Here is a 22,846-nt window from a genome sequence, read left to right as displayed (position 1 = left end):
GGTTTTCTACTGTATTTTAAAAATTGAGTTGATTATTAGTTATTGAGCTATATGAGCTCTTTAATATTATGAATATTAAATTCTTATCAGTCATATAATTTGCAAATATTTTCTTCAATTAAGTAGGTTGTCTTTTTATTTAAGTTTTATTTTTATTTTCAAAGTCTTTTAAGTGTAGTTAGGTCCCATTTGTTCATTTTTGCTTTGGTTCACTTTGCCTTAGGCAACATAACCAAACAAATTATTGCTATGATTTATGTCAAAGACTTATATTTTCCTATAATTTCCTATAGGAATTTTATGCTTTTTGGTCCTATATTTACCACCACCAGTTACTGAAGAAATTATCTTTTCTCCATTGTATGGTCTTGTCTCCTTTTGTGTAGTATGGAAATTCAGAATTCTTCCAGTACATGAGGACTTCCTCAGTGGCTCAGCTATAAGGAATTCACCTGTAATTCAGGAGATGCAGGAGATGTGAGTTTAATCCTTGGATTTGGAAGATCCCCTGAGGAAAAAATGTTTTTTCTGCTATTTTAGGGTAGAATGTTCTCTATATATCTATTAACTTTTTATGATAGAGTGTGTCATTAAGTCCAATGTTCCCTTATTGCTTTTTGGTCTGGATAATCTATCCATTGATGTAGGTCAGCCCTACTATTATTTTATTATAAATAATATAAAATCTCTATTCATGCCTTTATATTTTCTTTATTTAGGTTCTGTGTTGGGTGTATAAATATTTACAAGTGTTACACTTCTTGTCAGATTAAACCCTTATCATTATATAATGTCCCTATTTGTCTCTTGTTAGAGCCTTTGTTTTAAATTGTATTTTGTCTAATATAAATACTGTTATTCTAGCTCTCTTTTTGATTCCTTTTGCATGAGATATCTTTTATCTATATTTTCACTTTTACTCTGTGTGTATATATATATATATATTTAGATCTGAAATGAGTTTTGTATAAGCTGCTCATGTATGAGCACTTCCTTTGTGGGGGTGGAATTGTTGGTTAGTCTGTTTTCTTTTTTTCTTTTTTCCCTCCATTCAGCCACCTTATGTCTTTTGACTGGGGGCATTTAGTCTGTTCACATTTAACATAATTTTTGACAGGTATGCTTTTTGCCATTTGGTTGTTTTCTGATTGATTTTATACTTCTTCTCTGTTCCTTTATCCTTCTCTTATCCTATTCCCTTGCAGTTTGATGATTTTCTTTAGTGGTATATTTGCATTTTTTAAAAATTTATGTTTTGTGTTTGTAGTGTAGGATTTTGGTTTTAGTTTGCTACGATGTTCATGTGCAATCCCTTCAAGAATTGAATCTTGGTTCCCCTAGTCCTCCTGCTCTTCCAGATGTAAGCTCTGCTGATTTTTAAAGTCAGTGTTATGGAGTTTTATCTTCTCAGTGCAAGCCCAGCCTAGAAGGCTTTATGTGGGGATCAGATCCCTTGCTTCTCAGGAGCAACCTTCATGGTTGTGATATATCACTACTTATGCATGGCCACTGGAGAAGGAAATGGCAGCCCACTCCAGTATTCTTGCTGGGAGAATCCTGTGAATGGAGGAGCCTGGTGGGCTGCTGTCCATAGGGTCGCACAGAGTTGGACGTGCCTGAGGCGACTTAGCATGCATGCACGCATGGCCACACCAAGAGTGAGAGTTCTGATCAGACCAATCTGCCCGACCTACCGATCTCAATGTGTCCTTTTCTCTATATCCTTAGTTGTGGAAGACCAGTTCTGCTAGCCTTCAGGTAGTTTTGAGAGATAATTGTTGTGTATATAGTTGTAGTTTCAGTGGGTCCACAAAAGGGAGCAAACTCAGGATCTTCTCAGTCCACACCTTGGTCCAGAAACAATAAATTTCAATAGTTTTGCATATTTTAAATAATTATAAAAGAATATTAAAATGTCGGTTTGGAATACTTGTGTATGATATCTAATTAAATGTGAGTACATTAGAGACACTAGAGTAGAAGTTAAGAATTCAGAACTATTTTGGCTTGCTACAGAAAGTCTTAACAAAAAAAGTGTATTTCAAAGATGCTTATATTAAAGAAAAGTAACAAGGATTTGGTATATAATTTGAGTAGAAAAAAAATCTAGAAAACAACATTTTATGCATCTAGCCAAGAATGTATTATTATTTTTAATGTGTGCAAAATTGTCCCTAACCCCTGATTAAATATTCAGAAATTGTGAGGTACTGCAGTCACCTGAATTTTAAGGTAAATGAAAATTTAAGGAACCATTCACTATTCTCACTAAGTACCAAATTAGAGAAAATCAACTACAATTAAAGAATAAGGGGATTGTTTCAAATAAAAAAAGGAACAGTGGTTATAGGAAATGTGAAATGCAACAGAGATTTAGAAACAATAAAGATTGATTTTTCTGGAATCATCTGAAGGTAAATGGAAAGCCCAGTGAATCAGTACAATCTCTTCTAATTTTTGGTTGAATGGCAACCAAATCCTGGAAAGTGTATAACTGCAGTTTTCACATTTTTTTTCTTTAAGTATTATGTAAGAGAAAATGGTTATAAATTTATGTCCTTCAGAACAAACCATACACTTTTCCCCCTAGGTTTACTGCTAATATGGGATGAGAAGTTGGTCAAATTTCTTTAATTTTTCCATTTATTTTTATTTCCATCATCCAGTGGCATGGACATCAAATTGTTCCTTGGATTAGATGTGTTTTGAAGCATTTAAGGATTTAATGATTGTCAGTAGTATTCACACGAACAAAGTCTCTGTGGAAGCATACACTGACAATGAAAATTAGTTTTAGTCAGCAGCAGCTAACACCACAAGGAGAGGGATATCTATGGGTGAATATTGGTAGGCATTCAGTCTTCAGTTGACAAAATAGGCAGTTTCCTAAGACTAAACATAACTGAACCAGAACCAGAGCCTGAGTTTCCTCTTTTCTGATGCATTCTAATGATTTCTATTTACAGTAGTGGTCCTTGGACACAGTCATGATTGTCTTGTTCAAATAATGTTTTTTTTAATTATCATAAAATTAATTGAATCATTTTCAGTGAAAAATAATATCTAAAAAAACTTTAAGCATTGAATTTTACTTTTTAATTCAACAGCCATCTGTTCAGTGCCAGGGTCTATACTAATGGCTATAACATACACAGAAACAATATTCTGTAATTTAGGAATAAATCAGAAGTTGAAGAGGTAAGATATATATGTACATATATAAGATATGTATATATGTGTGTGTGTGTGTGTGTGTGTGTGTTCAATTCAGTTCAGTCGCTCAGTCGTGTCCAACTCTTTGTGGCCCCATGAACCGCAGCACACCAGGCCTCCCTGTCCATCACCAACTCTGGAGTTCACTCAGACTCACTTCCATCGAGTCCGTGATGCTATCCCGCCATCTCATCCTCGGTCATCCCCTTCTCCTCCTGCCCCCAATCCCTCCCAGCATCAGAGTCTTTTCCAGAGTCAACTCTTCGCATGAGGTGGCCAAAGTACTGGAGTTTGAGCTTTAGCATTATTTCTTCCAAAGAAATCCCAGGGCTGATCTCCTTTAGAATGGACTGGTTGGATCTCCTTGCAGTCCAAGGGACTCTCAAGAGTCTTCTCAAACATCACAGTTCAAAAGCATCAATTCTTCGTCGCTCAGCTTTCTTCACAGTCCAACTCTTGCATCCATACATGACCACTGGAAAAACCGTAGGCTTGACTAGACAGACCTTTGTTGGCAAAGTAATGTCTCTGCTTTTCAACATGCTATCTAGGTTGGTCATAACTTTTCTTCCAAGGAGTAAGCATCTTTTAATTTCATGGCTGCAATCACCATCTGCAATGGTGTGTATATATATATACACACACACACACATATATAAATACTGGGGAAGTTGTTAGATAAGCCCATCTGTTTCAAAATAGTCTTTATTATTTAAATAGTTTTTAGAAAGTAAAAGGCCCATGCTGTTCACATTCTAGTGGCTGAAAGGAGAGGAACAATGGATAACTAACATGATTATTTGACCTTATCAGAGATTGTGAGCTTAAATGGCACTTAGATATCTCGTGACTTTTCACCCACATTGCCTAGTGACTTGCTAATATTAACTCAAAACTATGTTACTGGCTGTTTTTCAGCCTTAAGCAACCTTGCCATTACTAAGTCTCTTATAATTTTATTTGCAATCAATATGCCTTGTAGCTCATGTCATCAGCAGTGGAGCTTCCTACTGAGATGTTTCAAGATATTTGTTCATGGCAGGGTATTAAGAATACCTACAAGAATGTGACTATAAATTCCAGAACACAAACAGAAACAAAACAAAACAAACAAAAAGAAGCTAGGACAAATTCAAGCCATATTTGTGACTTTTAAATATAACATTTTATATTCATTTCCTATAATTCTTTAAAAATTACTTGGTTCCATGAGACCCTCTGGATATAAAAGACTAGAGCAATAAATTTTTGACTGAGGGATTTTCTATAATCTTTCTTCTAATATTTACATAATTAGCTGACTAGGGAGAAGGGATGTTTGGGATGAGCTGAATAGGATCTCTACCATCATTATTATCATAAAATTTGTCATGAATAAATTAGATATCACCTAGTCATGGGTGGCTTTGTTCAAAATGGTTTGAACATATGGTCTCTCAACATGAACATACCATGATACCCCAGTATTCCCATAGCAGAATAATTATTTGTTAAGCTAATGTTTAACTTACATGTGTTATTTTGCAAGACCAGAGTGTAATAAATAAGCAGCATGGATAATGAAAGAGGTTCATTTTAGACACAAAAATCTCAATTAAATGAGTAAATCCCTCCAGTCCCAGAATCTGGTCAAAGGAGTAACTATTGTTTTTAACCTGACTTTTCATGAAGATAATAAAAATGTTTCTAAGAATAATTTAATGCACCCTCTGGAATGAGAAGTACATACATTTTACAGTGTAGTTAATTCAAAGATATAGACATGCATACATACATTAAGTAATATGTGAATGCAAAGATGTTCCTAGTTATATCTTACTTTCTCATGTGGCTAAAGGCATTTGGAGCAACCTCTTCTATGATTAGTTGATCTTTATATGTTCACTGTTGTTCTTTGCTCATATCTATAACACTTTTAATACTAGAGCCTTCATTATTTGTAGGTTATTTGTAGCCTCTGCTAATGTGTGGCCAAAAAGCCCATGGTACATCTTTCTCAGTTAATAGCTACAAAGGGTTTATCCCTCTAATAAACACTGCAGAATTTCTGCTGACATTGTGTCTTTGCTCATAAACCTCTTCTTTTTCCTGAATGTGCCTCACCTGTGTTTTCTCTAGTAATCCTGTCCCTGTGACCTTCTATCTTATGATAAGCCAAAAGATTTTTATAGTTTTTATTTAAAAAGATCCACTTCCTAGGTGAAGTTAGAACTAATCATGAGTTTGTTAGGAAGAATGATGGATATTATAACACGTTTTAGCCAAAGAATGAATAATATTGATTATACCCTATATTCCAACTTTTATCATAGTAACATCATCATTGTAACCCAGAGTACTTGATAATTATTATATACAAGCTAAAAACAAATTGTTTTTATAAGAATAAAATAATTTTATTTTGGATAAAATGATGTTAAAAAGAGTTTGTGATCTCTCTTTTAAGAATGCAAACAAATATTAGCTCAATCATTGTTGACAGTGGTTGGAGGAAAACTCATAGGGCTCTACAGCTATTCTATGTCAGACAGGTATAGTTTTAAAGCACACTGTAGCACGCAAACGATGCATGCCACTGCTGATCTTTCACCCCTCTTTTCCATTCATCTCTTCAATCCTAAGTGCTCAGTGTCTCAGGAATTCCTATTGTGGCTCAGAGTGCCTGATTTGATGCCAGACATGAGTAGTTTCACGTGTCTCTTGCCACTTTGTCACCACCTTCGCTCTGTTAGCATTATACTTGTCATGGTGATCGGTGGTAGTGTGTTTATCCTTTGGGCCTGGAATAAGAATATAAATGAAGACTTACATATTGTGTGGCTTATTATTTACTTATAAATCAAGCAACTATTATTCAATAAAATGAGTTCTATCTCCCACTTTGACAGATATATCTTTATAACAACCTGGAAAGCCAAGTGAAATGTTAGAATTTTGGGGACTCCTCAGGATTATGGTCGTATATAGAGAGATGGCCTTCAGCTTGTAGCCCTTACATCACCTAGTTCTATCCATATTCTGAGAGGCCTTGCACAGAAGTGAATGGACACTCTGGCCCACACGTCCAGGATCTATACACTCCCCCTTAAAGATCTGGCCCTGGACCACCCCATCCTTCCTTGGTGTACTCACATTGGTGGCAAAGTCTGTTGTCTGGTGGATAGAACACAACTGGGAAAGATGATATCACTGACCCTAAATAAATATTTGGTGTGGAGTGGTGTTTTGAGGAATGAAATTCTGGGTTCACAGAGGTTTGCAGCATGATCTATCTAGAAGAGAGGATTGCAGGCTATAGATAGGTATCTTCTGACTCCTCAGACTACCTAGTGGTGAAGGTATGGCCAGTGAAGAGACGCAGTGTTTTAAAAACATTTGTTGGTCTCTTACTGAATAATAATACTGATCTTGTTACATGGGACACAGGAGTGAGCAAATTAAATGGTTGTACTTGTAGTGCTTATATTCTGGGAAAAGGTGAGAAAGACTAGAAATATTAAATGTGGTATATATATAAAGTATACAGTATGTTAGGGAGTGAAAAGTATCGTAGAAACAATAAAGATGAAAGTGGGTAAAAGTGGGAGGGTCACCATATTAAATAGGTCAATCAGAGGTGATCTCAACTGAGAAAGTGGAACTTGAGCAGAAACCTGACAGCAGTGAGAAAATCAGCAAAGAAGATACCAAGGAGAGAAACTCAGGCTCTAAAAATTGCTCTGATCACCTTGAGGTAGGACCATGCTCAGCATACTGAAAGAACAACAAAGAGACCAACAAAACTGGAAAGAGTGAGCAAGGTGTTAGAGTTAAAAAGAGAAGTCAGAAAAAGAATGATGAATAGATCATATAATACAGAGTTGTCCATTAGAAATGCAATGAGAGCCATAAAAATGTAATTTTTAATTTCCTTGTAGCCACAATATAAAGGTACAAAGAAACAGGTAAATTCAGCTTTAATAATGCAGCTAATATAAATCAATTTATCTAAAATGTTTTCATTTCAACATGTAATCTTTGAAATTCATAATATGTTTTACACTGATAGCATATCTCATTTCATACTAACCATATTTCAGTTGTTCAGTGGACATCTATGACTAGTGGTTTCTCTACTGGACAACACATATATAGGTTTTGACTCATTATTTACAGAATTTTATTACTCTGAGTGACTTGGGAGACATTTCAGTTTTAAGAAGTGTCATGACTCGATTTATGTTTTTAAAATATCAGGGCTAGGCTTTACTGAGAATATACCAGAAGGCACCAAGGGCAGAAACTATTATAGTGATCTTGATAAAGAATGATGGTGGCTCAGAGGATACCAGAAGATGTCATACATGCTTGGATCCTTAATCCTTTTAAAGATAAATGGGAATGGGAATTCAAGAGTGTCCCCAAGACTTTGGCCTGAATAATAGGAAGGATGAATCGACATCAGCTAAGGTGACAAAGGCTGTTGGTAGGATGTGGAAGGTAGACAGGCGTTAAGATTTGTGTATGTGTATCTGAGAAGTCTGTGAGGCATCCAGGTGAAGATGCAGGGTAGGCCATTGGCTATGAATCTGGAGTTTAGGAGTTTGGAGGTAATAATATTTTGGAGATCATCAACCTTAAAATTGGTTAAGACAAGGAGGGTAAGAGTAGACAGAGAAAAACAGAGGACCAAAGACTGAGCATGGGACATCTGACATAAAGAGATCTAAAAATAGTCTGAAATTGGCATTAAATAATATCAGATTTGTTCACACTTTTGCATTATATATTTTTTAAAAATTTAAGACATATTTATTATTGTTCTTATATGCATTTGAGGCTTCCCTTGTGTCTCAGTGGGTAAAGAATCTGCCTGCAATGTGAGACGTGGGTTTGATCTCTGGGTTGGGAAGATCTCCTGGAGAAGAGAACGGCTACCTACTCCAGTATTCTGGCCTGGAGAATTCCATGGACTGTATAGTCCATGAGGTTGCAAAGAGTTGGACATGACTTATTTATATGCATTTTATCAAAAACTATAGCTTTAGATGAAGCCTAAAGTCTTTTTGTGATTTTTTTTTTACTTTAAAATATCTCAAAAACCTTCAAATAATTAACTTACAGACAACTACATTTAAAGAGCATACAGTCAAAATAAAAATTGTGTTAATAATTAAATTAGAAACCATAATCAGTATCTAATGCAAATTGTGTGCATCTAAGGCATATACACACAATATGAATTATATATATATAGTCAGAAATATATTGATATAAGGCAATTGTTCTTTGATTTCTATAAAAATTAAACAATAATATAGCAGTTTGAAATCTGTCCCACAGTCTACAAATTAATGCAACTTTATTTTGTGATAACTTTTACCAGTTTATTTTTTAAATATAGAGATTGATAGTTATGTGTTCTTACCTAATTTTGGTCTGTCAGAGAATGAGATCTTTATTCTTTTAATTATATTCAGATCTCAGACCATGAAGAGTGCTTCATACAATAAAATTCAGGAAATTATTACAGTAATAAAATACAGTAAATTATTTTTACTGTAAGCACATTCTTGACTTTAAAATACAACCCACTCTTCAAATGAGATTCTAACCCTTGTGATCTTGTGTGTCAAGGCAATTATTTATAATGTGGTATGGAAATTAGTATATTCAATTAAAAGCTGAAAATTAGAATTAAATAACTCAATTTTATCTAAATGACTATGTAAACATACTGACAGTTTTAAATTGTTTGACACAGGCCATCCTTTGTGTCTTTTCAGTCTATACGAGAAGTCACAGGCTACGTGTTGGTGGCTCTTAATCAGTTTCGCTACCTGCCTCTGGAGAACTTACGCATTATCCGTGGGACAAAGCTTTATGAGGATCGATATGCTTTGGCAATATTTTTAAACTACAGAAAAGATGGAAACTTTGGACTTCAAGAACTTGGACTGAAGAACTTGACTGGTAAGGAAAATATACAAAACAGGAAATATATTTGTATTATCAATATAATGTGATAGACACACACAAATGTGCACATGGTTTCTGCAGCATGTATTACATTGAGGAACTTTATAAAGCATTGAAATACAAATTAATACTACTTATTCATTTTGTGAGAAATGATGCCCTACATTGCCCCAGTTTTATGTACAGATATTGTAAATGCAATCTGAAGGATAGCATATGACTGTATCTCATCTGAACAGAAGTACACGCTAAGGAAATGCTCAGTGACTGAAAACAGATATGAAGCAGGTTTAAGAATGCTCTGTTCAGTAGTCTCAGGTGAATAGTGGACCATATCGTCAAATCTCTGCAATAACATCCTAACTCTGACTTTCGGTAAAGCTCAGTAAATACACAAACCATTATATCTTGTTCCATTAATCTAGCTTTTTGTACAATCTCTTATTTTTGGAAAACATATCTAATGTATTAATACAGCTTTGATTTCTCTTACTGAGCAACTCACTAAGTGCTATAAGTAATTCTTCCTCAGAAAGCTTTCATCATCAGTGATTTTTTCCCCCTAAGATTGCAATTAGGTATCATCTTGCTACAAATAATTTTGTACAGGACTCTGTGTTATAAGCTGGCTTTTGCAATTCCATTGATGTCTTTTCAGTTCATGTAATTCAGAGTTCATAAAGGCTATGGTGGAGGCTATTGGTACAATAATTTTAATCATGAATTTTACTATATGTGCCTGCAACCAAAAATGTGTTAATTAGTAATTACATTAGAGTGGGAGAAAGGAGTTTGAACTATTAATTTAACCTGAATTAATAAATTGCAAAGTTAATATATTTTTTGTGTGTCTTTGAGTCCACACAGTGGCCATGTTTCTTGATAGTGGAATTTGAAATATTTTAGAAGTATTGTCTTAAAATATTAAGAAACAAATAAGATTAATATTGTCAGGTTATTAAAATTATATATTTCTATATTTACAGAGGACATAAAATATATAATTTTAAGTTAGAAGTAGCTTCATAGTTATCCAGACATGAACTAAAATTGGAATATCTTGGATGAAGAAAGGCGTGATGATTATGTTATTTATTTTGGACATGATTGCTATAGACTTCATGACATAATGGTAAATGGAAATTGTTCAGAATTTATATCCTTCATCAACATTTTTACCTTTTTTTATTGTTTGTTTAAAAATACTTTACTTACTGAAGAGCAGGGTATTTGACTAAATTGCAACTTTCATGGAAATAATGATAGGAGGAAGAATTTTGGAAATAGAGAAAAATTGAATGATTGAAATTAGGAATCCAAAAATAACATGATCCAATTAAAACTTGCCAAAAAAGCATTGTGTTTTCTTCTTGCTTTTCCTCTGATTATATTAAAGAAAAAATTGAATAAATTTATTTTCAAAATCTTATAACATATGACTATGTTATTATTCCACATATATGCTATTTGAAGAATCTTCTCACAAAGAAAATTAGTCTTTAAAGAGTTATTCATTTCCACATTTAATTAACCTCAATACTATTAAAATATAAAAAAGGAATTATTTAGTCACAATTTTGCAACATTTGAGTATATCTTTTCTGTTAGTGAGCTTCCACCATGTCTTGTTATTTTGACAGTTGTCTTACTTATGATTGACTAGTTTCATATCCAAATATAGCATTATTATCTTAAAAAATTATTCCCTAAATTGCCAGAAAACCTTATGATATTTTCCTCTGTAGCACTAAAAATGGAAAATTAATAAATGAGTGAGATAATTGTTTGAATGTTTAGAAAAGATAAGTATTTGTTCAGCAGTTATTATTAATTTCTTATTTGAATATGAATTAATGAAAAGTGCAGTAAAATAAATGGTGGAAAATTTAGATATTTTGGAAATTTTCCAGATATTTTAATATATATATATATATATATATTATATGAATGATGACTACATTCCAACACTATTCCATGAGACAGTCTAGAATTATTGATCATATTTTAGGTAATAAGATCAATAGTGTTACTCTTATTTTGAAAATCAGAAGTTTTACAGTAAGTACCACCATGTTTGTGTATAAGAATATACGAGGAAGGACAGGAGACTTGTAACTGTTTAACTCTTCATCAGAAAGGAATTGGGATAAAATTTGCTCTACAGTAATATCTTAGAGAATTTAGTCTTCTAAGTAACTTGATCCAAATAGTAAGCAAACATTACAGTTCGCTTTAGGTAAGATTGTTTTTGTGTTTTGGAAGGAGCTTTATTTTCTTGTTGATATGTTATACAAAAAAAAAAAAAAGATATATAATGTTATATTAAGGGTGGAACTACTGGGGCTAGCCCTAATTTTAGACTCAGGGTTCACATAATGTGGAGGGAAACAGAAAACCTGCTAAGTAGTCCCATACCTCATTGCCTAACTGCAGTAGTGAGTTAAACTTTTAACCCAGTTCTTAAGGGGCCTGCAGTATCAGCATCACCTGGGTACTTGTTCTGTAAATTCAGATTCTTGGGCTTCACCTGAGACCTAATGGATGGTAAATTCTGGGGCTGGAGCTCCAGAATTTGTATGCATATTAAGACCAATATGTATATTAAGGACCCCTCCAATATTTCGGGCTTCCCTGGTGGCTCAGACGGTAAAACGTCTGCCTGCAATGCGGGAGACCCGGGTTCGATTCCTGGGTGGGGAAGATCCCCTGGAGAAGGAAATGGCAATCCACTCCAGCATTCTTGCCTGGAAAATCCCATGGACAGAGGAGCCTGATAGGCTACAGTCCATGGGGTCGCAAAGAGTCGGACACAACTGTGCGACTTCACTTTCACTTCCAATATTTCTGATAACTATTAAAGTTTGAAAACAATGTTCTAATTAATTAAAGATACTAATAAATGGTAGCAAAATATCTGGTTAGCCTCTTCACCCTTGCTGGATCCAAATACTTTTCATTCATTTATTATCTCCTGGAGAGAAGAGAAGGAAAAGTGATATGTTTATGATTTAATGACAAGAAATATTCTCTCAATTGATATAGGAATGAAAAGAACACATTAGGAGCCTGGATGGAAGTCAGACTCAGTCGTGTCTGACTCTTTGCGACCCCATGGAATTCTCCAGGCCAGAATACTGGAGTGGGTAGCCTTTCCCTTCTCCAAGAGATCTTCCCAACCCAGGGGTCAAACCAAAGTCTCCCGCATTGCAGGCAGATTCTTTAGCAGCTGAGCCACAAAGAAAGCCTTGGATGGAAAAGTTTGTATAAAAGATTGCAGGGACATGCAAGATGCTGGGAATAAACTTTCTTCCATATTACCATTTTGTCTAATATCAACTTTATATAATGGTAAACCATTATAAGGACAATAATACTTTATCATGAATTTTCCTTTTAAGCAAGATTTTCTTTTTGAGCACTTTCAACAAAATAAATAACAAGTACTGTTGTTATAGCAAATAATTTTGAGATTGAGATTTCAAGGCTTTTTGATATATTCATATTTTGTGTTTCTCCTGAAATCTTTTTTGCTGTATTTACTTTAGAATAATATTTAGAATGATATGCCTTTATAATAGTACATATGCACCTGCAAACTCTATCTTTGTGTAAAAAGGATATTTGGTTAACATGGGGACTGTCATATATAAGAGTTAATAGTTGGATACCACTTACACATATATAAATTAACTCCTCACCTTATGCATTTTTATTAATTTAGCTTTATGCTCACCAGAAGCTATTCCTTGGATGATAAACATTACTACAGATCTCACTGAGCTACTTTTGTTGTGGTTGTGACCAAAGACAAGATCTATACGTAAACATGTTTTCTGGCTAAGCAGAAAGACTCGTCTTCCTCCTGCCACTCACATTTCCCTGGTCCATTATGAATGAGGTGGGGAAGTGCGAAGGGTTAGGCCCGTAGACTAAGCATATGACAGCCAATCCAAAGTGGAGTAAGGAACTTGTCTTGGCAAGCTCTCAGTGCCCTGTTACACTGATTGTCCTTTTCTGGTCAAGAGAGAGCACGCACTGCCATCAGTGTTTCCCATCAGACATATATTCACCTCCAGGTCACTGGGAATGACATGGCTGCATTACAGGACAGACTCAGGGAGAATGTTTTATTTCTTCCTCAGTTAAGGTCACTTGCATGTGGCTGTGGTTCTTCTTAATCATTCTCAGTGATGATATTCTGATGATTTTATCAGCTCCGTCTTAAACAAACATTCATACTTGAAATTCAAATTAATGATTAATATATTTAAAACCTTAAGTTGATGAGCTCCTACGTATTTAGTCACCTGTCTGGCCAAAATATAAAAGTTATTTTATTATATGGGACATAAAAACCACTCTTATTTTGCTCTTTTATAATTTACAAAATTGCCTTGTCTGTTAGTAATGGTGGAAAATATGATATAATTTAATCTATATTTTATATTGTAGATATGAAGGAATCTTTGAGAAATACCTAAGGGTACTTATATCTGTTCTAGTATCTATATCCTTTTTTATAATGATGATAACCTAGGTACAAATTTAAGATGTGCATTTGTTTTTTTACACCAAATTTCAAATTGAATATTTAAATTTTCACTTTATGAATTAGAGAATATATGTTTTGAGTAGGTGAAAGTGGGATGATAAAAATACAAAATTTCTATTTTCCAAGTGTTACCCAAACATGCTACGTATTTTTAGACTTATCAGTTCAGTTCAGTTCAGTTCAGTTGCTCAGTCGTGTCCAACTCTTTGCGACCCCATGGACTGCAACACGCCAGGCCTCCCTGTTCATCACCAACTCCTGGAGTTTACTCAAACTCATGTCCATTGAGTCAGTGATGTCATCCAACCATCTCATCCTCTGTTGTCCCCTTCTCCTCTCGCCTTCAATCTTTCCCAGCATCAGGGTCTTATCAAATGAGTCAGTTCTTATCAGGTGGCCAAAGTATTGGAGTTTCAGCTTCAGCATCCATCCTTCCAATGACTATTCAGGACTGATCTCCTTTAGGATGGACTGGTTGGATCTCCTTGCAGTCCAAGGGACTCTCAAGAGTCTTCTTGAACACCAGGGTTCAAAAGCATTGATTCTTCGGTGCTCAGCTTAGACTTATAGATTCATATATTACTGCCTATAATATATATGGCTATTTATGTTTGTTAACTGTGTACTGAGTCATCTTAATTATTTGAGATGTGGATGAAATAAAAAAAAAATAAAATGCTTGTTATTTTGAGGCTCCCACAATAATAATGTAAAGGATATATTAAATTTACTGAATTCTCCTAGACTAAAAATAAAATAAAATGGTTAGTTTAGGAAATACAATGTCTGAATTGATGAAATGTCTGAGAAGTACATCTGAATGTCTGCCTTCGAGTATATAATGGCTACAAATTAAAGTAGTACATGAAAGAACTGCAGCACCTTCTAACGTTTAAATTTCCTAACCCAGTTTGGCGTTATTCAGTAATTCTCAAATAAATAATTTTGAGATGGACAGGCCACCTGTAATTGACTCAGTGTATATCAGAAAGCATAGATGTGGAACCAGAAAAATCAGTTTAAATGTCATATCATCACTTAGCGTGTCTCACTGAGACTCAGAATCTTCATCTTTAAACCCCAGGAAAATTCTGCCTCACAGCACTAGTTATAGGCATTAGTGAAATAATAAAGCAGGGAACTTGTCAACCACAGCACCTTCCATGTAGAGAGTACTTAGGAAACCGCAGTGCTCTTTCTCTGTATTGTTTTGTTTTTAGCTGTCTTTTGTGTCAACACATGGACAAAACAATTGTACCTGTTTCTGCATATTCAGATAGATGCCTATTGCTTCACTGCGGCTTTGAGAAGTGATTTGTTTAGACAAAAGGATGCTCCAAATTTCAGCCTCTCTACCTGATTCTGCTTTGAAACTACTTTAAGTATAAGATCTCTTTCTCGGCAGTGAGAGGCCTGAGGCTTTTCTTTGACTACTTTCAGTCTGATTACTGCTTTGGGTACTTCACAGCTCTTCTTTCCTGTCTTTCAGTGTCTCATGCCAAGCACCTGTTGCCCTAGCCCTTCATTTCAAATTCCCATCATCATGTTTCACTCTTCATTGCCCCTGACATTTGTCTTGACCTAGACAAGAGACATATTCATTCTAAGTTCTTTTACTGACAGTAGAGTCACTAAGCATTCTTCAGCAGCTCTGTGAGAGGTCTTAGTAATGTTTGAGTGGGTTCAACTAGCCTATTTCAGGGATTGCTGTTAAATACGGTGTTTGACAAAAGTACTACCAATATTTACATAAGAAGCAGCACTCAGCATATTGTGATATCTACAGGAACAAAATGATCCCAAGAATATTCCTAGCTTAAGGTAAATTACTTGGAAAATGATCTGATCAAAACTAACCTACAGTGAAAATCCTGTGAGTCAGATGGAATCAGTGAAGAGTGGCATATTCTTATGAAGGTGTCAATTTTTAGATCAGGTCCACAATTTCTAAAATTGATACTCTAGCCAATGTTTTCTAAAGAAGATTGTTTGCTTGTCATGTCAAACAGTGTGCATTAACTAGAAAAATGAGAACTACAATACATTTATGTGTATAAGTAAGACAGAAGCACAGTTGAAAGGAAATGTTATAATTATGGGATCAGGTAGAGTGACTGGTTCAGCAATTTCTAGGACTTAGCTTTAGAGAACTGATAAGCAAATTTATGGAACCATATGAAGGTAAAAAGGGAATTTCTTCTGCTGTATCACTGATCAGAAGAGATCATTACTGGAAAAATGAAACATGGGAAGGGGAATCTCCAGGGAATAAGGTCATTTTTTTTTTTTTTCTTCACTAGCCATCATGTTTTCTGTCACAAGTACTAAGATAATCTACTTAGTCCATAAGAAGCAACACCCTTGGTTTATTTCCCATTCAGGGTTCCTGAAAATTCCCATTCTATGAACTGCATTCTTTTCCATCTCTAGAGCATCCTTAGGAAAATCTGAGGAAATTTAGCCTAATGGGACTCTTTCAGGAAAATTCCCTACTTGAGACTTTAAACCTGTCATTATTCTTTCTTGTCCCTAACATATACCAAGATCTGTATGTTCCCTTCCCTAAGAGAAAGTATATATATATTCTAAGAAAATATGTAAGGTCAACAAACTCCCATATTAAAGCCCATTTATGAAGAAAGCATGCTTGTTTGCTTATGACATTTAGAAAATGGAGGAAATTCTTTGCTCCTCAAGGTCTGAAATGCAGTGAGAGAAATTGATTTGTTATCACCATAAGTCCATGATTTGACTCTGAGGAAAGAAGTAAGAATATCAGAGTATCTACCTCCTCTTCTTCGCATTTGCTTTGCTGGGCCTGCAAATTGTTGCTATTGTTTTTAGTCACTAAGTCGTGTCCAACTTTTTGTGACTGTAGCCTGCCAGGCTTCTCTGTCCATGGGATTTCCCAGGCAAGAATACTGGAGTGGGGTGCCATGCCCTCCTCCAGGGGAGCTTCCTGACTCACGGATGCAACCTGTGTCTCCTGCATTGGCAGGTGACTTCTTAACCATTAAGCTGCCTGGGAAGCCCAGCCCTGCAGATACTCAACTGAAAAGAGCTGGTAAATTCTCTGCATCATTCCCAGTTACCAAACAAGTTGGGGCCAGAATCATTAGATTATGGCACATTCTGATTTGCTGGAATCAAATCGGAACTCATGAAACAGTGTGAGTAATATCTGGGGAGAACCTGAAACTGTATTTAACGAGAATAAAGACTATGTGAGATATTTGACAAGTTTACTTAGAAGAGGCAGCCCCATTCTTGGCAGATGCTAAGACTCTGGGTCAGAGGTAAGAAAAGAGGCTCCATGTTGTTGCCTTTCCATGTTTACCATAGGCATGATAATTTTAATATCCCACATTGTCATGGAGTTTCAAACTTTACAAAATGCTTTCAAGCTTCTCTTTGTTTCACAAACAGCTCGTTAGTGTTGACCTGGAAAGAGTCTTTATTGTCACTTTACATCTAAGGAAATGAAGCTTGAAGTTTTGTAGTTAATAGTTGTTCAGTCCCTCAGTTGTGTCTGACTCTTTGCGACTCCATGGACTGTAGCATGCTAGACTTCCATGTCCTTCACCATCTCCCAGAGCTTGCTCACATTCATCTCCATTGGGTCGGTGATGCCCTCCAACCATCTCGTTTTCTGCCATCCTCTTCTTCTGTCTTCAAACTTTCTCAGCATCAGGGTGTTTTCTAATGAGTCAGCTCTTTGCATCAGGTGGCCAAAGTATTGGAACCTTAGCATCAGTCATTCTAATGAATATTCAGGATTGATTTCCTTTAGGATTGACTGATTGGATCTCATTTAGGATTCACTGGTTTGTGGTTAATAAGGGCACCTTATTCTAGAATCTAGATTTGTTTTTCATTTCTTCATATTATGCCATTCCTAAGAAATAGGACAATTTCTCCAGGTGAGGCCACAGTCAGCAAGATATTAAAATGGCTATAAACAAGAAAAATTCAAACTTTAAACAGAAGACATTAAGGTTGTGTTTTAGTAAGACCTTCTTGATTTTAATTGTTACGTAATACTTAAATACATCAGGAATGTATGAATGGGAAATGGTGAGTTCACAATAAAATACAAGCAAACACATAAAATGACAATCTTATAAACACTGAGTTTAATTTAAAAGTATCATTATTAATTAAGTATCATGATGATACACAAAGTATCATAATTAATAACTATTAAAAGTTTATTTATTAATTAATTTTATAGCTATTGCTATTGACTGCAGCTTTTTAAAAATAGAAGTTACATTCTCTTAACCATGATTCAGATGTTTATTAATAGACCCCATTTTACCAGTGAAAGTTCAGGATTCTTCTGGAAAGTGATGTCAGTTCAAATATTTATTAGCTTTGTTTTCTTCCACTTGTATATTCAAGACATTGTGCTGAGATATGAGCTCATCCAAATTATCTCTTCATCCCTGTCTTCTCTCAGTAAATATTATAGTTCTGACAAATATTTACCCACCAACTGCAATGTGAAAACATTGGGAATGTATTTTCCCCAGTTATTTATATATTAATTTTTGGTCAAGCATCTATGGGATCAAGTGCCCTCATTTTAATCTGTTTTACCATCTAAAGAAGAGCTGTCCAATAGAACTTCCTATGATGATAGAAACATTCAGTCTCTGCTCCATAAATTGAGTGGTCAGTAGCCAGATGTGGCTACTGAGAACCTGAAAGGTGGCTAGTGTGATGAAGGGAATTGATTTTCAATTGTATTTAATATAATTTATTTAAATTTAAATAGCCACATGTGGTTAGTGGCAATCAGGCAGTAAAGTCTTAAAAGGACAGCATATTTTCTGAACCCAAGCAGGAGGCAGTGAAATTTACAAGCATGAAGAAAGAATTAGAGCAGAGGCTCTAAATCCGGATGCCCTCCATTCAAATCCTTTTTAGATGCAAGTTATTCAATGTTTTAAGCCTTAATTTCCTCTTCAAATGAGTGTGATGAGCATGTAGTTTGAAAGACAGTTGTGAAAGTTGAATTGTAATTTACATATAGCATTAAGTGGGCTTCCCAGGTGGCACAGTGGCAAAAAATCCAACTGCCAATGCAGAAGAGGCAAGACACACTCATTTGATCCCTGGGTTGGGAGAATTCCCTGGAGTAGGAAATGGCAACCCACTCCAGTATCCTTGCCTGGACTGAGGAACCTGGCAGGCAACAGCCCATGGGATCCAAAGAATCAGACACAACTGAACTCATACACACATATATGGCATTAAGTGCAGTTCCGGAAATAAATATTACTCGTTATTATAATATTTGAGAGGAAGAATGCTTTTGTAAGAATAATAGAAACAGTCGACTTTTACAGTCATTGAAAGCATGTTTGACTTACGTGATCAAATTGTATAGTATAAAAGCTCTCATTTATGATTTAGCGCATGACCATATTATATTTGAGCAAGCTGAGTTCTGGATGCCATGCTTTACTTTTTAATATGCTTTCAGCTGCTAGGCATTAGGACTTAGGATTTCTATTTGTCAGAAATCTGACTTTTTAAAAATGAGATTTTTACTCTGCCCCTCACAGCGGAGACTAAAATCACTTAGTTATAAGTAGGTCCCTAAGTCTCTGTCTTAAATAACTTAATTGAAAAAGCTAAGGACTAGGAGATTATAATGGTTTTTATAGTAGAGAAATTATATTGAAAAGTCTGATGAGAATTATTTATGGCATAGACAATAACTTATGTTTAGAATTGTCCAGTTTATGTTGAAAGTTTTTCATTACATAATATTTATTTAATAGCAAATTAGTAACAAAAGAAACTCTACTATAGGATGTTTTGTCAAATAGGTAACTACCATATTTCACCAAATCTTCAGTTCAGTTCAGTTCAGTTCCTTCGCTCAGTCATGTCCGACTCTTTGAGACCCCATGAATCGCAGCATGCCAGGCCTCCCTGTCCATCACCAACTCCCAGAGTTCACTCAGACACACGTTCATCAAGTCAGTGATGCCATCAAGCCATCTCATCCTGTGTTGTCCCCTTCTCCTCCTGCCCCCAATCCCTCCCAGCATCAGAGTCTTTTCCAATGAGTCAACTCTTCACGTGAGGTGGCCAAAGTACTGGAGCTTCAGCTTTAGCATCATTCCTTCCAAAGAAATCCCAGGGCTGATCTCCTTCAGAATGGACTGGTTGGATCTCCTTGCAGTCCAGGGGACTCTCAAGAGTCTTCACCAGCACCACAGTTCAAAAGCATCAATTCTTCAGTGCTCAGCCTTCTTCACAGTCCAACTCTCACATCCATACATGACCACTGGGAAAACCATAGCCTCAAATCTTAGTCATCATCAATTGTAAAAACAAGTTTTTGATCACTATTTGCAGGCCACACTGGAAAAAAAAAAAAAAAGAAAGAAAGAAAAAGTAAAATCCCAGTATAAGTGTAAATGATGGTATGGAAAATCAAGTCTTAACAATATTAAATATGAAATATGTATGCATTTTATTCAACAGAATAAAATGATAAACTAATTATATGTAAACGAAATAGAGATGCAACAAACATTATTTTCATGAATCATAGCAAAATTGCTGCTCTTGTAATTATTAAACTGTTTAATGTGGAAGCATCTGAAACAAGTTGGAATAGAAATAGCCAATATTTCATAAAAATGTGAGTGGTATTTTCCATTTATTTATACCTATCAAAAGATAGAGAAATGTGAATTTGCATTGCTCAACACCTTTTGATGTAATAAACAATACCTTTGAAAAGGTAAAAAATAAACAAAAAGAAAACATTTTTCTAGGAATTTCCCTTAAACTTTCCTCTTTTGGCAATATATATAAGGTTATTATAGGATATCAGAGAAAAAAAATAAAAAAGAATGTTTTCACTTGTATCTTTTTTTCCAGCCTACCTGGAAGTTCAGCACAATGCTTTTGTCTGTTATTCTAGATCTCATAGTATGTTACCCTCCTCCCACCCTTAATACTTTATGACCCTTCTGTAAAATATACTTTATACTTTCTAGCTATAATTCTATTGTAAGCTAAGTCAAATTGTGTTAGTTATTAAATCATAATAACCACAGCAATTTTAAGGAATACCTGCAGGGAAAAAATGAAGAAAAAATGATAATTCATAAACTTTTTCTTCCTTTGAGGACTATTCAATTCACTCAATTTCAATAGTACTGTGATGCAAATTAGAGGTTTGATTTTTGGTATCAGTAATGTGGGAAAAAGCTGGTATTGAAAAGAACATTTTGTATTTTCAATCTACTATGAAAGAGACTTCAAATTTGATATTTAAATGACATTTAATGAGTATATTGTGATATTGACAAAGTAAAGCATGATTTCAATTTTAATATTTTCCAAATTATCTAAATACTCTGCTTTAACGTTTGGTGAGGTGGTTCTATATTATGTAGAATTAAACATCTGTTGATGTCTCATCAAGTACTTACTATTATGAATTTTCTAGCTTTAAAACTGTAAAGCTTTAAATTCTTTTTTAAAACTGTAAAAAAGAATTTTACTAAAATTCTTTTAGTCTTTGTATCTTTGTTGCTGCTCTTTTTAGCATAAGTCTAGGAAACAAAATATCTATATAGTATAACAGAACCCAGGATATATATATATATATATATATATACTACTATTATTATTAAAAATTATAATAACATTCATAAATAATATGTATTTCTGTGTGTAAGTTACTGGTTTATAAACATTGTCTCTCTTCATCCTTATAACAACCCCAATTAGTAGGTTACTGTGATTATTTCCACTTTGAAGATGAAGAAACTGCAGCTTTCAAATTAAGCAATAAGACATAAAGGCCTGTTGCTTAATCCATGAGGTTCAGATTTGAAGCCAGTCTTTATAATTCCAGATTTTTCCTTTATCGTCATGCTACAGAGCTTCTGAGAAGGAAGGAGGTCACACGACACTGAACTGTTATCATCTTCTGCTATGTGTGAATGAATTGAGAATCTGTGAGATTACTCATATGAGGAGGTCATGTTCCTCAATTCAGTCTTTCTGTTTTATTTCCTAATGAAGCTTTAGTTAATGTAGATTCTTCACTGAGAAGTTAAATTATTCTAAAAAAGATGAAGATTACATAAATGGATTGAATTATTTCTTGTGATATTGAAAAATAATTTTATAGGCTATTTAGGTTTATTCCTACAGATATTAGGAACTAAACTAATAGAGTATATTAACAGAATTTAAAAAGTGCTCTAATTGGGAACTTACCTCATGACCTTTTAAAAATTAACACTAGAATTTAAAAAAAAACAATATTAAATAATTATATTTGGTGTGTGTTTTATTTTGTTTTGATTTAGCTCCAAAAGTTGTACATTTGGTCAAGATAAGATTTTTGATCCTTGCCTTAGTCTAGTGTTCTCTTTACTGTATTATTTGAAAAATGATTTTATTCAAGGTTCTAGAGAGAGGGAGGAAAAATTTTAAAGATATTTTGTTATTAGCCATCCGTATGTCTTCTTTGGAGAAATGTCTGTTTAGTTCTTTGGCCCAGGAATCCCACCGCTGGGCATACACACTGAGGAAACCAGAATTGAAAGAGACACATGTACCCCAATGTTCATCGCAGCACTGTTTATAATAGCCAGGACATGGAAACAACCTAGATGTCCATCAGCAGATGAATGGATAAGAAAGCTGTGGTACATATACACAATGGAGTATTACTCAGCCGTAAAAAAGAATACATTTGAATCAGTTCTAATGAGATGGATGAAACTGGAGCCAATTATACAGAGTGAAGTAAGCCAGAAAGAAAAATACCAATACAGTATACTAACACATATATATGGAATTTAGAAAGATGGCAATGATGACCCTGTATACGAGACAGCAAAAGAGACACAGATGTGTAGAGCGGACTTATGGACTCTGAGGGAGAGGGAGAGGGTGGGATGATTTGGGAGAATGGCATTGAAACATGTATACTATCATGTAAGAAACGAATTGCCAGTCTATGTCCAATGCAGGATACAGGATGCTTGGGGCTGGTGCACAGGGATGACCCAGAGAGATGTTATGGGGAGGGATGTGGGAGGGAGGTTCATGTTTGGGAACGCATGTACACCCGTGGTG

General features: G+C 34.8%; 1 protein-coding gene across 3 annotated transcripts in view; it reads left to right on the top strand.

Annotated features, from left to right (window-relative positions):
* ERBB4 (erb-b2 receptor tyrosine kinase 4) overlaps positions 1-22,846 on the top strand; it is a 1,296,210-nt gene that overhangs the window by 697,876 nt on the left and 575,488 nt on the right. For all 3 annotated transcript variants that reach the window (XM_060410398.1, XM_042244993.2, XM_060410397.1), the window contains exon 3: positions 8,979-9,165. In XM_060410398.1, the coding sequence (XP_060266381.1) occupies positions 8,979-9,165 (187 nt within the window). The remainder of the gene's footprint in view (positions 1-8,978; positions 9,166-22,846) is intronic.

This window comes from Ovis aries, chromosome 2, assembly GCF_016772045.2.
Source record: "Ovis aries strain OAR_USU_Benz2616 breed Rambouillet chromosome 2, ARS-UI_Ramb_v3.0, whole genome shotgun sequence".
Taxonomy (NCBI): Eukaryota; Metazoa; Chordata; class Mammalia; order Artiodactyla; family Bovidae; genus Ovis; species Ovis aries.
The sequence above is the reverse complement of the archived record's forward strand: the minus strand, read 5'-3'. Positions and strand labels throughout refer to the sequence as shown.